This window comes from Melospiza georgiana, chromosome 1 (genome assembly GCF_028018845.1).
Source record: "Melospiza georgiana isolate bMelGeo1 chromosome 1, bMelGeo1.pri, whole genome shotgun sequence".
Taxonomy (NCBI): Eukaryota; Metazoa; Chordata; class Aves; order Passeriformes; family Passerellidae; genus Melospiza; species Melospiza georgiana.
Genome location: NC_080430.1, coordinates 102,223,613 through 102,236,686, shown reverse-complemented (window position 1 = coordinate 102,236,686; position 13,074 = coordinate 102,223,613). Strand labels below are relative to the sequence as shown.

General features: G+C 44.8%; 1 protein-coding gene across 3 annotated transcripts; it reads left to right on the top strand.

Annotated features, from left to right (window-relative positions):
- Nucleotides 1-2,084: 2,084 nt before the first annotated feature.
- PRELID3A (PRELI domain containing 3A) lies at nucleotides 2,085-12,997 on the top strand. Of its 3 annotated transcripts, none has more exons than XR_009115355.1 (7): nucleotides 2,085-2,220; nucleotides 4,483-4,651; nucleotides 4,953-5,042; nucleotides 5,803-5,873; nucleotides 5,968-6,070; nucleotides 7,645-7,757; nucleotides 11,290-11,375. XR_009115355.1 is itself a non-coding variant. In XM_058037013.1 (7 exons), the coding sequence occupies exons 1-6, from the start codon at nucleotides 2,189-2,191 to the stop codon at nucleotides 7,696-7,698; spliced, it is 519 nt and encodes a 172-aa protein (XP_057892996.1). In that variant the 5' UTR covers nucleotides 2,085-2,188; the 3' UTR covers nucleotides 7,699-7,733; nucleotides 11,290-11,379. The 3 variants fall into 3 exon arrangements, 2 of the variants coding, with proteins under 2 accessions (XP_057892996.1, XP_057892983.1); XM_058037013.1 differs by having other exon boundaries at nucleotides 7,645-7,733; nucleotides 11,290-11,379; XM_058037000.1 differs by lacking the exon at nucleotides 7,645-7,757 and having other exon boundaries at nucleotides 11,290-12,997.
- The last annotated feature ends 77 nt before the right edge of the window (nucleotides 12,998-13,074 follow it).

The window sequence follows — 13,074 nt, the reverse complement described above, 5'->3', positions numbered from 1 at the left end:
CACTGACCTCCTTGGCCACCTGGGCACAGCTGGCTCACGTTCAGCTCTGGCTGACCAGCACCCCCAGGTCCTTTTCCACTGGGCCACTTTCTCAGCACTCTGACTGCAGCCTGTAGTGCTGCATGGGGTTATTGTGGCCAAAGTGCAGGACCCAGCATTTGTTTTTCATGCCATTGGTCCCAGCCCATCTTTCCAGCTTGTCCCGATCCCTTTACTGACTCAAGGGTGCGGGGTGAGTCAGCAGAGCAGGCTCAGCCCAGCCCAGCCCAGCCTCGGCTGGCCAGCCTCACAGAGAAGGGCGGGTCTCCCTGCTGGCAGGGCTGGTTTAGCCCGCAGCAATGTTCTACAAAGCCTGCAGGTAGGAAATAAGGAAACCTGTCTCCTGGTTTTGCCTCATTATGTAAAGCATTCTATATCAATGTGTATGCTGTAGAATGAGTCTGTGCAAAGTCCTCTAGGTGAACTCAAGCATTTGGTGTTATCACTGTTAAGGAAACATCCCAGTCTGACCATTCACAAGACTCTCTGTCACTCACATTCCCTCACATTCCCAAGGCCAGAGACTTTCACTGCTGGGAGCAGAGCCCCTTTCCAGCGGGCAGCTCCAGTGCATCCACAAGTGCCCCACTTGACCCCCCCTCACACAGTCAGGCCAGGTTTCCTTACTGGATCCACCCCACATTCCTCTTTACAGAGTCTCAAATGTCTCGTTCCATAAAGCAATCTATTCATGGTGCAGTAACACAGAAACAGCTCATGCCTCTGAGATGGGACCCCGAGAAAGGAACCCCTAGCTTTTATACCCCCACAGTCCAAGCCACATGCAAACATCACTGTTACTCATGAGTCTTCGCTCCTGCTGTATCCCCCAGTGTCCATTCACCTGGCTGGCACCACCAAAGGGTTGGCAGTTCATGGCCTCTTGTCTCAGGCTCCCACCGAGAACTCCACCTACATCTCCATCTGCAGCTTGCAAACCGAGCTACTGCCCCACAAATATCCTCAACAATCCCTTCATCCCTGGGCACAGCCCTGCACATGATGTCCCTGCTGTGTGTCACTCCCAAGGCTGTTATTAGGGTATTTAATCAAAACTCCTGGTTTGATTAAACCAAAACACTGGTAACTCACAGAGCCCCAGAATCACAAAATGGGAAAGGAAGGGACCACAGTGGCTCATCAGGTCCAACCTCCCTGCTCAATCAGGGTCATCCCAGAGTACATGGCACAGAGCTGCATCCATGATTCTTGAATATCTCCAGTAAGAGAGACTCCACAGACTCTCTGGGCAATCTGTTCCAGTGCTCAGTCACCCACACAGTAAACAAGTTCTTCCTTATATTCAGTTGGACAGAGCTTCCTGTGCATCAGTTTCTGCCTGTTGCCTCTTGTCCTAATGCTTGGCACCACCGAGCAGAGCCTGGATCCATCCTCTGGGCACCCCCCACTCTAAATACATATAAACATTGATGGGTTCCTCTCTCAGCCATCTCTTCTGGAGGCTGAACAGCCCTAGGTCCCTCAGCCCTTCCTCCCTCATGAGAGAGATGCTCCCACTCCATCATATTTGCACCTCTCCACCAGAGCTGCTCCGGGAGCTCCACGTCTCCTTTGCACTGAGCAGTTGGTGCTGAGGGTTGGTTTGTGAGCGCCTGAGGAACACCAGTCAATGGTAATACAGAATTGCTTTCCCAGGATGCGCCTTTCCAGCACGAACTGTATCAGGGGAGGCTTAGGCTGGATATCAGGAAAAGGTTCTTTAAATAGAGGCTGGGTGAGCACTGCAACGGTCCCCAGGAAAATGGTGACAGCACCAAGCCTGACAGAACTCGAGAAGCGTTTGGATAACGCTGTGGGGCACACGGTGTGATTCCTGGGGCTGTCCAGTGCAGGGCTGCGAACCGGACTTGGACAATCCCCTGAGTCGCGTCCAGCCCGGGACAGTGACACCGGGCCCGGCCGGCGCGCGCTCCTGCGCATGCGCGCCGCGTCGCCTCTTCCGCGGGCGCGGGAGGGGCGGGGCGGTGACGCAGGCGCGTGACGCGCGCGCCGGCCCGGGCACGCCCCCCGCGCCCCTCCCGGCGGCCGCTGGCGCTCGCCGGGCCGGCGCGAGGCTGTCAGGCAGCCGGGTTCCGCCGCCGCGCGCTCTCCCTGGCGTCGGGCTCTGCGGGACGCACCGGGAGCGGCCATGAAGATCTGGAGCTCGGAACACGTGTTCGGGTGAGGGGCCGGGCGGGGAGGGCTCGGAGCGACCCCGGCGCTTCACCGAGCCGGGCCGTGCGGGGCGAGCCGGGTCCCGCCGGGGTGACGGCGGAAATGGCAATGCTGCGGCGGGAGGAGGAGGGAGGCCGGGAACGGGCTCCGGTGGTGCCGGTCCTGCGTCGTCTCGAGCGCGGGCGGACCCCGCTCCTGGGCTTCTCCTGCCTCGGGAGCGGCATTCCGACAGGATGGAGTGGTAGAGCTGGCCCCACAGCGTGGTGGCTTGGTGAAGGGCTGGGTGCTTAGGAAAAATAACTTTCACACCGTAACTAAAAATAAATCCCAAACTACCGATGTAGAGCCTATGATATATGTTCCAAGAGGTGTGGACAGAGTGGCGGTGTCCCTTAGCCTCAGGTGTGCCGCTGTGTGCCCAACAGCCGGCTCTCAGTAAATGTTCTTTCCATCAGTGCTTTTCCGCATGGAACGCGGTCTGGCCCAACGGGGAAGCAGCAGGGACAAGTATCGGGAGCTTGTGGCCAGCTGTCCCGGGAGCTGGCTCCCCACGGCCCGTGGCATTCCCGCTCTGGGAATGCCACCGCCGGTGATTCCTCTGCTACAGGTGTTCCCAAGTCTTGAGGCCCGAAGAGCACTAACGTATGTACAAAATATCCCAGATGTGTTGCTCTGAATTTCCTTAATTAGCTCAACGCAGCCGAATTCCTTGCACTGATGCAGGTACTCGGTGCTCCGCTTCAGCACTGGCCTGGTGTAAGCGAACTGTGGTTTCTAGCAGGAAATATCAGGCAGAGGCTGCTCCAGCATGACACAACTCCCGAGTCTGAGTATCTGTCACCTAGGGAATGCAAAAGCTATTTTTATTTGACATTTTCTCATCAAGTTCTGTATTAGAACATCCACGTCTTATGGCGTAATGTGTGTGGGTGTAGGTAGTTAATTTGAATGGTTAATAAAATGTTGTTGTGCCTTATCAGCTCTCTGACTCAGTCTCTTAGGGACATTTAACAGAATTTTGTCATTTTCAGTTTGTGTATCTTCTGTTGATGGAGGTGTAAAGTCACCAAAGATGGAACAAGGAGCAATCCTCCAGCTCTCCTTCTGCTGCGGGAATTGAGGGCTCTTATTTCTCCTGCTTGCACCAGTAAAGCTTTCTGACACTTTTCTTGTTAGAAAAATAACTTATTTTTCCAACTTTCTGTTTGTTCTTGTAGTGCTGTACTGTCAGTGCCTTTCTGTACCAGTCTATTTTAAGACTAAAATAAAATCCATTTAGGGCCCCAAGTGCAACGCCTAAGTACACGTTGGTACCCCTAAGCTTTCTTAAGTTAGATGCCAATTGTTGAATTTTTAAACATACCTTTAAAGGCTTTAAGGATATTATGTCAGGACAGTCAGTTATTCTGAATATAGAAATAATTAGGGACAGAATTTCTCTGTTGGATCAAGTCCATGGTTTCTGTGGCCTCCTCTGTTTCAGAAGGAAATATCTGAAGTACCTGAGAGCTGTGTGGACAGTCTGGCCTTGAGTAGCAGGACTGCTCCAATCTCAGGAATTGGAGGTTATCAAAATTTGTTTTGTAAAAACAGTTCTTATATCCATAAGTGGAATTCATGCTAACAAACTGCTGGAAGCAGTAGTGTAGGTGCAGACATCAGGCTGTGAGCTGGTGGGCTTTCTAAAAATCTGTTTCTTTATTTTGAACTTCCCAATCATCCTTTTTTAAATGGAATTTAATTTCACTTTGCTTTTTTTTTTTTTATTTGCTATAAGAAGGAGGAGAAGCTAGTGATTCCCTCTTTAGTTTATTTGGTATGCTTAGAATTACAGAAAAACTTGTGGTGGAGTGGAACTCCTGGAGGTCATGTAGTCTAGCCCTCTTCTCCAAGCAGGGCAAGCTTAAGTGTTAGGTGAGGTTGCTTTCCTGGTGGAGTTCTGGAATGAGCTGAGATTCCCACATCTCTGGGGGCACCACTTGGAATGTCACTTGTAGCAGTGAGTGACTGTTGCCCCTTGCCCTCATTTTTCTTAGTCTTGCATTAATAAGTCCTTGCTTCAGTCTGGAGAGAAGAATTTTTTTTCCTTCAGTTTTTGTATCAGTATTGCCTTTCCAAGCATAACTGTATTCCAAAGAGACTTCAGGGAGCTGTGAAGCTGCACAGCCTGTCCCATATTGCACAACCTATATCCTGATTTAGTATCATGGGATTACTTGCAATTCAATACAAAATACTTACAGATACTCTCCCCTCTTCCTTCCTCAGGCATCCCTGGGATACAGTGATCAAAGCTGCTATGAGGAAGTACCCCAACCCCATGAATCCCTGTGTGGTGGGAGTGGATGTCCTGGACAGGAGCCTGGACAACCAGGGGAGGCTGCACAGTCACCGCCTGCTCAGCACGGAGTGGGGACTGCCCAGCATTGTCAAAGCCGTACGTTTTTGCACCCTTCGTTCTTTAGTTAGGGGGGGATCCCTTTTATGTCACCCTGTGAGTTGGAGCTGACTTGAAGTAAAAGCTGAAATTTGTGTGTGTCTGTCAATGCCTTCCAGGCTGGTCTGTGCCATGCTCTGTGACTGATACAATCTAGACAATGAAGTCTTGCCACTGATCACAATCCTCTGATATCCATGGATTTGTGTTTATTTGGGGTCACTGAGAACTTGGCACTTTTGTGTTTTAAGGTTCAGTTTGTTTGTTGGATGTTGGTACTTAACATTTTTTTCCCCTTCAGATATTAGGAACAAGTAGAACTCTGACTTACATAGAGGAGCATTCTGTGGTAGATCCAGTGGAAAAGAAGATGGAGCTTTGCTCAACTAATGTGAGTGGTGGCTTAAGAAGTTTCTGATAATTAGTTCTTGAAGTTGGGTGTTTTGCTCTTAACATTTAGATTAGAAGTGTAGCTGTATCTTTCATTGGAGGCAACAATTTACGGGTCTCAATCAGTGTTTTAGATGACTCTTTTTCCCCTCCCTTTTTCTTCTTCTAATTTAGATACTTCATCATCAAACATTTGTGATTCTGCTTTTAATGTAAGATTATTTCTCAGAGTGCATGTAAAATAGTTTGACTTTTAGATGAATGAGTTCTGTCATTTCCAACAAAAGTTTTAATGTGAAATGCCTTTTTTCATAGAATGTGAATGAGGCATTGTGCTATGTTTTGGTATCCTGGTAACTCACAGATCTCAGATTTAATGTGGGCTTGTCTGTGGGGGAGCCTTGTCTCTGTACAAGAGGCCTTGTCCTTCCTGAGTATTAATTTTCTGTCTAATCCAGGTGGTGCTATGGGGGTCTGGAAGAGCCTCTCTTAACCACTGTCCATAAATCAAACTCAACATTCAGGGAAAGCTGTTGGTGCTCTGTCCTGTGAATGGGAACTTTTGATATAATTAGATCAAGGATAGGAGAAGATGTGTCACCCTTTATAGGTCTTTTTATTGACTGTGTTGTGGGTTTTATAGTCTGTGTACAGTATTCTGATGTTGAATTGAGTGCTCTGCTATTGAGTATTGAGTGCTGCTGATAACAGAAAAATGAAAGGTGAGAAGTGAGGATTTCAGCTCTGTTTTTGTTCTTAAGATTACACTCACAAACTTGGTGTCTGTTGACGAGAGACTGGTTTACACACCTCATCCAGAAAACCCGGAAAAGTAAGTAGGGAAATTTATGTGTGTCTTTGTATCTAGGAGACAATTTGTTAGTTCAGTTCAGCTTAGGTGTTAACCTTTCCTTATTGCCTTACAGGACTGTGCTAACCCAAGAAGCAATTATAACTGTTAAAGGCATTAGCTTGAGCAGTTATCTGGAAAGCTTGATGGCAAATACAATATCTTCTAATGCCAGAAAGGTACATCTTTATTCTGTTTTCTCCTCTCTTCCCCACCCAATCACTCTTTCTTTTGAAATAGTAATTGTCAGTGGTGTGTGTTGAATGTTAAATTTAATATCTCCAGATTTTGTGTGCAGTGTTTCAGTAGGTTTTTTTATAGAACCTCAGCAACCTGTTTCTAGGAGCCAGTGCTAGTAGAAAATGTAACTTCACATTCAGCCTTTATAATGTGGATTTATCAGTTAATACCAGCATATTTTCTGTGCTGCTTTTGTAAGTTGTTCCTGTTCATATCCCTCATTGGACTGTCTCCTTGCCTTTGGCTAAAAGTAATTTAGTGTAAGCAGAAGCATATTCTTTGAGGAGGTGAGACTGTGCTGGCTCACCTGGGTAACGCTGCCCTGACTGCTCTGTCCTGTGCTTTTTCTATTTTGCCTGCAGCCCTGGAGCTGCTCTTCAGCACAGGCAGAGCTATGGGAATGTTTATTCTTGAGCACTTTGTCCTACAGTTGCTTGGGGAAGAAATGGAATTGCTAGAGAAGCATAGGCCGTGCTGCCTAACAGCAGGATGGGTGCTATGGGAGTTTGAGATTTTGTTCTGCTTTGCTGGAGGGGTTCAGCACAGTGGGAATCTGGCCCAGGTAACTCCTGCTATGCCAGAAATCCTGTGCTTTGGCCACCCCTTCATCCTTGTGAGGGATGCTCCTTGACCAGTGTAAGCCAGCTTGGTAGGACCAACGAGATGAGAGAGGAGAAAGCCTCCTTTGCCACCCTTCTGTGTGCTTCTCCTAAGGTGAGAGGAAAATTTGTTAAAATCACGGCATGGGGAAGGAGTGATGGATCATTTCTAGACACTGAAGAGCACCTTTACCTAGCTGGGTGCTCTCTGTTTTATGGAAGGTATTTCAGTTAAATTCCAGTTCTGTTCTGATCTGGTTTTCATTTAAAAGTCTGTGTGGAGTGTATATTCTTGAAAGAGGAACAAACCCTGGCTCACAACCAAATTTCAGGCTGGCCCAGAGGTAGCAAAGCATTGTCTAGTTGGCTCATGTGCCAGATCAAGTTAGGCACACTTAAAAATGCTGGCAAAATTCCTCTGGAGGCATTGGCTACATTTACATATCTCTTTTGAAATCAGAGAAACTGTAAATATTTCTTGGTACCTGCTGAGGTGTTGCCTGTGAGAGAGTTTAATTTCTTTTGAAGATTGTTCCGTTCTGCCATTTTCAGGGAAGGCACTGGCTTACAAGCTTCTTGCAAATCAGAAAGATCTTCTTGTCCTGTGTATTTCACAAATACAAAGTCTCTACAGAGTTTGAACTTGGCAGGAATTTGTAACTGCTGTTACCGGCCCTCTCCTTGCTAACCAGTACCTACTGTGCTACTACTGGCTCTTCTTGCATGCTGTGCTGTGCCTCTGAACACCCTCTTAAACTTCATGACAGTTACTGAAAAATGTTTTGTTGTTCTGAAGAAATAGGAATTATTGAGACTTTGCTCTGAGGTAGCAGTGGCAGGTGATGCATTATTATTTTTAATGACGATGAAAAGATCATTTGCTGTTTGTTGTAAATCTTTTTGTGTTACTCTAGGGGTGGGATGCTATTGAGTGGATAATTCAAAATTCTGAGAGCGCTCTAAGCTAGCAGTTCTCCACACCTGCAGTTTGTACTAACTAGTGGTAATGCCAGCATTCTCCTTCTTGGTACAGCATTTCAGCTTTCTAGCCAATATCTGCATGGACCGTTGTCACGTGGATTCCATAAATGACCCTGCATGTCTGTTTCACACACCTTGCATACAGGAATGGCAGAGCTGCTCCTTGCCCTGCAGTTGTGGAGGGTGAGCACAGGCCCAGGCTGGATCCGTGAACCAGTGCTTGTGCCACTGGGCAGCCAAGGTGCTGCAGCCATGTGGCACACAGCCTTGCTTATGGCTTGAGGACTGCAGACAGCTAGGGCTGTCAGGAGTCCCTCCACTGAGTGTTTAATCTGGTCTGAGTTTCTGTGATTTCAATATATAAAGCTGGTACCTAGAGAAATTAATAAATTGGCTAGTGAGTGGAATTGGCTTTATAAAAATAGAACTGTGTTCTTAGGATATAAAATTGATTTATTGAAACAGGTTGCCTAGTAGGGGTAATGTTTTGTGTAGCGGAATTGTATTTGGTTTTCTTCTGCCTGAGGAGTAGTGTTGCCCTTCTGAGGAAATCTGTGCAAAGCTTGAAGCTGTCAGGATGCCAGACTGTTCCTGTTTTTCATTTGTCTTGTAGTTATGTTCATTTCAGTAGCGACTTGTCCCTGCAGTTATAGAGCTATGAACAAATCTGAGTTCAGGGTTGAGAGAACTGAGTGTATTTGCCTCTATGAGACCTCTGTGCAGATTATTTTTCTTCCACTAGTCAGTGTAGCCTGTCCCTGTCATTCCTGTATTGGCTTCTGCTTCAACCAATAAAATTTCCTAAAAAGAAAAAGATCCATTTTGCTGCTTCTCCTAGTTAAGAAAGTTGGGCTTTTTACACTGCTTACTTTGAGATTCATGTATGCCATGAGTGCTTGCTTTTACGTTCTCATTCCACTAAGCTTTTGTGGCTGTTTTTCTGAAAAACATCAAGTACAAAGGCTCAGCACTTATCAGTCATTAAGCTCTACCAACAAATCTTCATCTGCAGCGCTTGTCCTGCCAGCCACGTCATGCTGCTGACACCTGCAATAATGAATAACACACCGTGCATGCCTGGGGATGAGTGTGCCTGCTTAATGACTGACTGCAGAACTTGTTGTACAGTATGACACTTTATAGACAGTCCTCTGTCAGATTTATAACTGGGTAGTTTTGTGGCACTTGGAGGCTTTGGATCTAGTTGAGATTTCTAACTTAATTTCCTGTGCAGAATGTTCCTGAAGTCTTCCTTGCCAAAATCATGAGTTTATTCTTAGCTGCCAAATATGGCATATAGTGTAGGCAAGTCTAAGGAGATATACACAGACCTATGTACTCCCAAAAATTGGAGGAAATATCTTGGTGCTCTAGTTGAATGTCATGGATTTTTAAAATTAATTTATCTCATCCACAAAGATATCAAGTAAGACACAATGATGTGATAGTTTCAAGTCAGGGCCTGAAAAGAATCTCAGTGTTTTTCTACTGATTGTTTTCTATGGCCAGGGTGTTTTACCTTCTGACAAGTCTTCTTTGAGCAATATAACAAATATAACATCCAAGCTGTTGCTGTCTCAGTTCTGTGTGCCTGTGTCACCTCAGAGAGGATATTTAAACCTGACTTTTAAAGATCCAAATGCCTGCTTACTGAAAGATGATTCCCCCTCCCTGCCCCCCACTTCTCCCTCAGTGAGCACTCATCTCAGTTAATTCACAGCTGGTTACAACTTGTTGCTGTGGAGTAGCTTGCCCAGGTCTGGGTGCTTTTATTTGTGTTTTGCTGGCATTCCCAGGTCTTGCACAGCCTGTGGAGAGGTTGGAAATTACTCCCTTCTGAAAAACAGTCACTTTGGTGCTCAAATGGAAGGAGCTCAGAAGTTAAATCATCCCTTCTAAGGTCTTCTATCAGCAACCTGTACTTAAAGTGGACAATTTCAATCAAGCTTTCTTGAACATTATTAGTATCTTTTAAAGACATCTCTGGAATTAGTTAACTTAGACATCCTAGTTCTTGAGGTAATTTGGGGTTGAGCCTAATCTCCCTTTCTGAGCCTTGACCAAGAGCTGAACACTTTATTGTGATACCTGGATGACTTTTCTCAGTTTAAGGACTGCCTGCCAGTGCAGAAGTAGGAATTAGTGTTTATTCTGTGAGTCCTTGGAATATGGAAAACCCAAAGAGAAACAGAGTCAGCCCTTCACTGACCTTTGTGAGTCATCTCAAGAGAGTCTTGAGATAACTGTGCTCCTATTCACAGTAAAACTGTATTTCTTTTAATAGGTTACACTTTGCACTCTGGATCTGGACTTTTCATATTATTCTAGGCTGATGTTTCTAGCCTGGCAAAAAATTCTTGAGGAGTGTGTGAGCTTTCTTCTGACATTCTTTTTTCCTTAGGTTTTCAAAGCTGCTTATGCAGATTCTTGTTCATACTTACTAGTCTATAAAGGACAGCAGCAGGTTCTGGACACTGTGGTGTTTCTGTACACCTTTAATGAACACAACAAAATTAGCACATCACAGTTTGGCACACAACACTGTGCAGAGGAGGCTGTGCTTGTCCTTTCTGTCGATGTCTGCAGAAGGCTTGAGCACTGACAGTGGCTCTCCTGAACATTTATGACTTTTTGGGCTCAAACTTTTATCTCCAGAATTCTGAACTTGGCCAGAGCCATGTGGCTCCCACTTACTGCTCTCCACTCCTTGTATTTCTTATTCTTAGTGGAGTAATAGAGGTGAATCTCTCTAAGTGAAAAAAGACCAAGTGTTCTCCTGGTCTGATCCCATCTGCTTGCTTTGACAAAAGCTGCTATTCTGAGCTTGCAGAGTTCTAAAATCTTGACTTTTGTTCAGTTAAAATATTTCTCTTTCTTGGCTTCATTGTGCTGCTGGCTGCACCTTGTGGTCATTGGGGTGCAGCTGCTACAGAGTCTTCTTCAGGTGAAAGGTTTTTGCCAGGCTTATTGCCCTGGGTTCTCCAGCTGTTACTGAATCACTGGCTGTCAGTTCTGAGCTTGAGACATTCCCATGCATTGATATAAAATGTGCAGCTCTCAATTAGTCTGATTTAGCTGCTGAAAAGTTGCTGTGTACAAATGTAGAATTCAGTGCGAGTCCGCTTCTGAACTCTAGATAGGTATCAGATCACTTAGCTGCTACTTCAAAGAGCACTGGAAGACTTTCATTGTCCTGGATCTTCTCAGAAACTTTCTCTGTAACTTGGCTAATAAAGCTGAGATTTTGCCATAGTATTATTTGGGTGGTGGGAGCAGCAAAGAGCAAAACCAGCAATTCTCTTAGGTAAGGAAACTTGACTGCTGAATTAGGCCTTGTGCTACTGGCAGCTCACACCAGCACTGCGTTTGCTTCTGGCTTAGGGGTGAAGCAAATGCCTCTGCAGTGAAGTTTCCATAAGAAGATGCTAAGAAATTATCAATATAATCTGGTATCAGACTATGCCGAGCATGGCACTGATTTTGAAACAAGTTTCATGTCTGACAGAGGAAGAACTATAGAAGCATGAGCAGTGGTGGTGTGTCTGTTGTGATCCTAAATCCTGGTGTTTTTCTGGCAGGGCCGGGATGCCCTGGAGTGGGTGATCAGCAAACTAAACACAGAACTGGAAGAGCTGAAGTCCACGCGCGAGGGGATCAAACCAGCCATGGCAGCAGCGTCCACGGAAAAATAAAGCCAAATCTTTGGGTTCACCAAATAAAACCAAGTAACTGACAGAAAAGTCTTATTCTGCAGACTGCTCTGTAGAGCTCCCTCCCAAGGCTGATCTGCAGAGGATTTGTCCATTTGTAAGAATACTGGATCAGCGGAAAAGTAACCTCATCCATCATCTCCACGCAGCTCTTGTTGCCTACTGAAGTTTAAACTGACCTCCTGCAGATGCTCTTTTCATTTAAACAGTTTATGTTTAACATTGGAAATAAAATGTTTAGCACATTCAAAGCAGCCTAAATGTACCTTTTCAAATAAAGGTAGAGGGCATGTTATATTTACAGCATCTCAAACTGAAAAGTTTGAAAAAAATGCATGTGTGGGATTAAGGGTTTTCTGTGTGAACTTTTGTTCTGTAAAGGGCTGATAGGTCCTAGAGCACTGAATTTTGTCTGGTTTGTAATCTGATAATGTCTTATGGCCAGTTAAAGGGAACTACATGAGTCAGAACATGATACTGTAGAATCTGATATTTATCTAGAGGATCATCTTGAAAGGCTACATCTTGTGGGGAGCTAACTCTTCTTAGGTGCTGCCTGAACATGACACACAGATACTTTACCTCTCAGATGTTTGTATCCAAACAAAGATAAAGTTTTTATTGATGTTAATAGCCTAAAATAGTTTTTCTGGTGGGAAGAAGGGTATAATTTATTTTCTTATTTATTAATTTTTCCTCTTTCCTCCCCTCCCTGTGGGGACAGGGATTACTTGAAGGTGCTGGAAAATACTTACTTATCTCTAAGAAGGGTATTTGTAGGCTGCTGGAATGAAGAGACCGTGCTGTTCCACTGGTCCTTGCTCTTCACATCACTTCTTAACTGAGGGAGAAATTGATGCAATAACCAGAAGAGTTGAAATGAGAAATGAGCAGAAAATTTTAAATCTAAATGATAAGGTTTCATAAAGAGAAACTTAATTTCCTGAGTGGAGAAAACAAGAGTACAAGAACCACAAATGGACTCTCATTTCTAAATGCTTTCTGTTAACTACTGACTACCAGTGTAACTGAACCTTTTCAACTCTTTTCCATGTGGGTACAAAATGGTTTTAAAATCGTTTGAAATGCTTCTCATTATCTGGAAAAATACTCCAATAACTGCAGAAACTTTCCTATTAAATATGCATAAATATATATTGGTGATGACTCTAGCCTTGTCTGATGTTTACAGAATTGTCATGTTTGGTCCAGATGTAATATGTGTTTCTCTGACAGAACCCTCTGTTAGGGCATTTTAACTTATTTCTTGGTATGCACACAAAGTGAAACAAGTGTTGCAAGGATGTTTACTTGTTCAAGTGGCAAGCATGTGCTCAGGAAGCTGTTAAAGAGCATGAGTAACTTCTGAAAAAATTGAAGAGTAAAATGTTGGTCACTGTTTTGATCTGATAATTTTAAAGTGTTTGTAGCCTAAGGGAGTTTTCAGCATTCATATTCTGGTTGGCTTGAAAGTAAACTTGAATCTGGGTGTAACTAAATTACATGATCCTAATGAATAAACCTACTTTAAAAAAATATGTCTATTAGTTGAAAGCAATTAAATGAATAGCAGATATTTACATGGTTTTTTTATGTGGACTAAAGCCCTTCCTATTTTGGAACAGAAACTTAGAGCTTGAAGCAGCCCATGTC

Excerpts from the sequence above, each read along its gene's own strand:
- PRELID3A (XM_058037000.1), top strand. The coding sequence starts at position 2,189 with ATGAAGATCTGGAGCTCGGAACACGTGTTCGG. Across the intron at positions 4,652-4,952 it reads TGCCCAGCATTGTCAAAGCC|ATATTAGGAACAAGTAGAAC; the intron begins GTACGTTTTTGC and ends TTTCCCCTTCAG. Across the intron at positions 5,874-5,967 it reads CATCCAGAAAACCCGGAAAA|GACTGTGCTAACCCAAGAAG; the intron begins GTAAGTAGGGAA and ends ATTGCCTTACAG.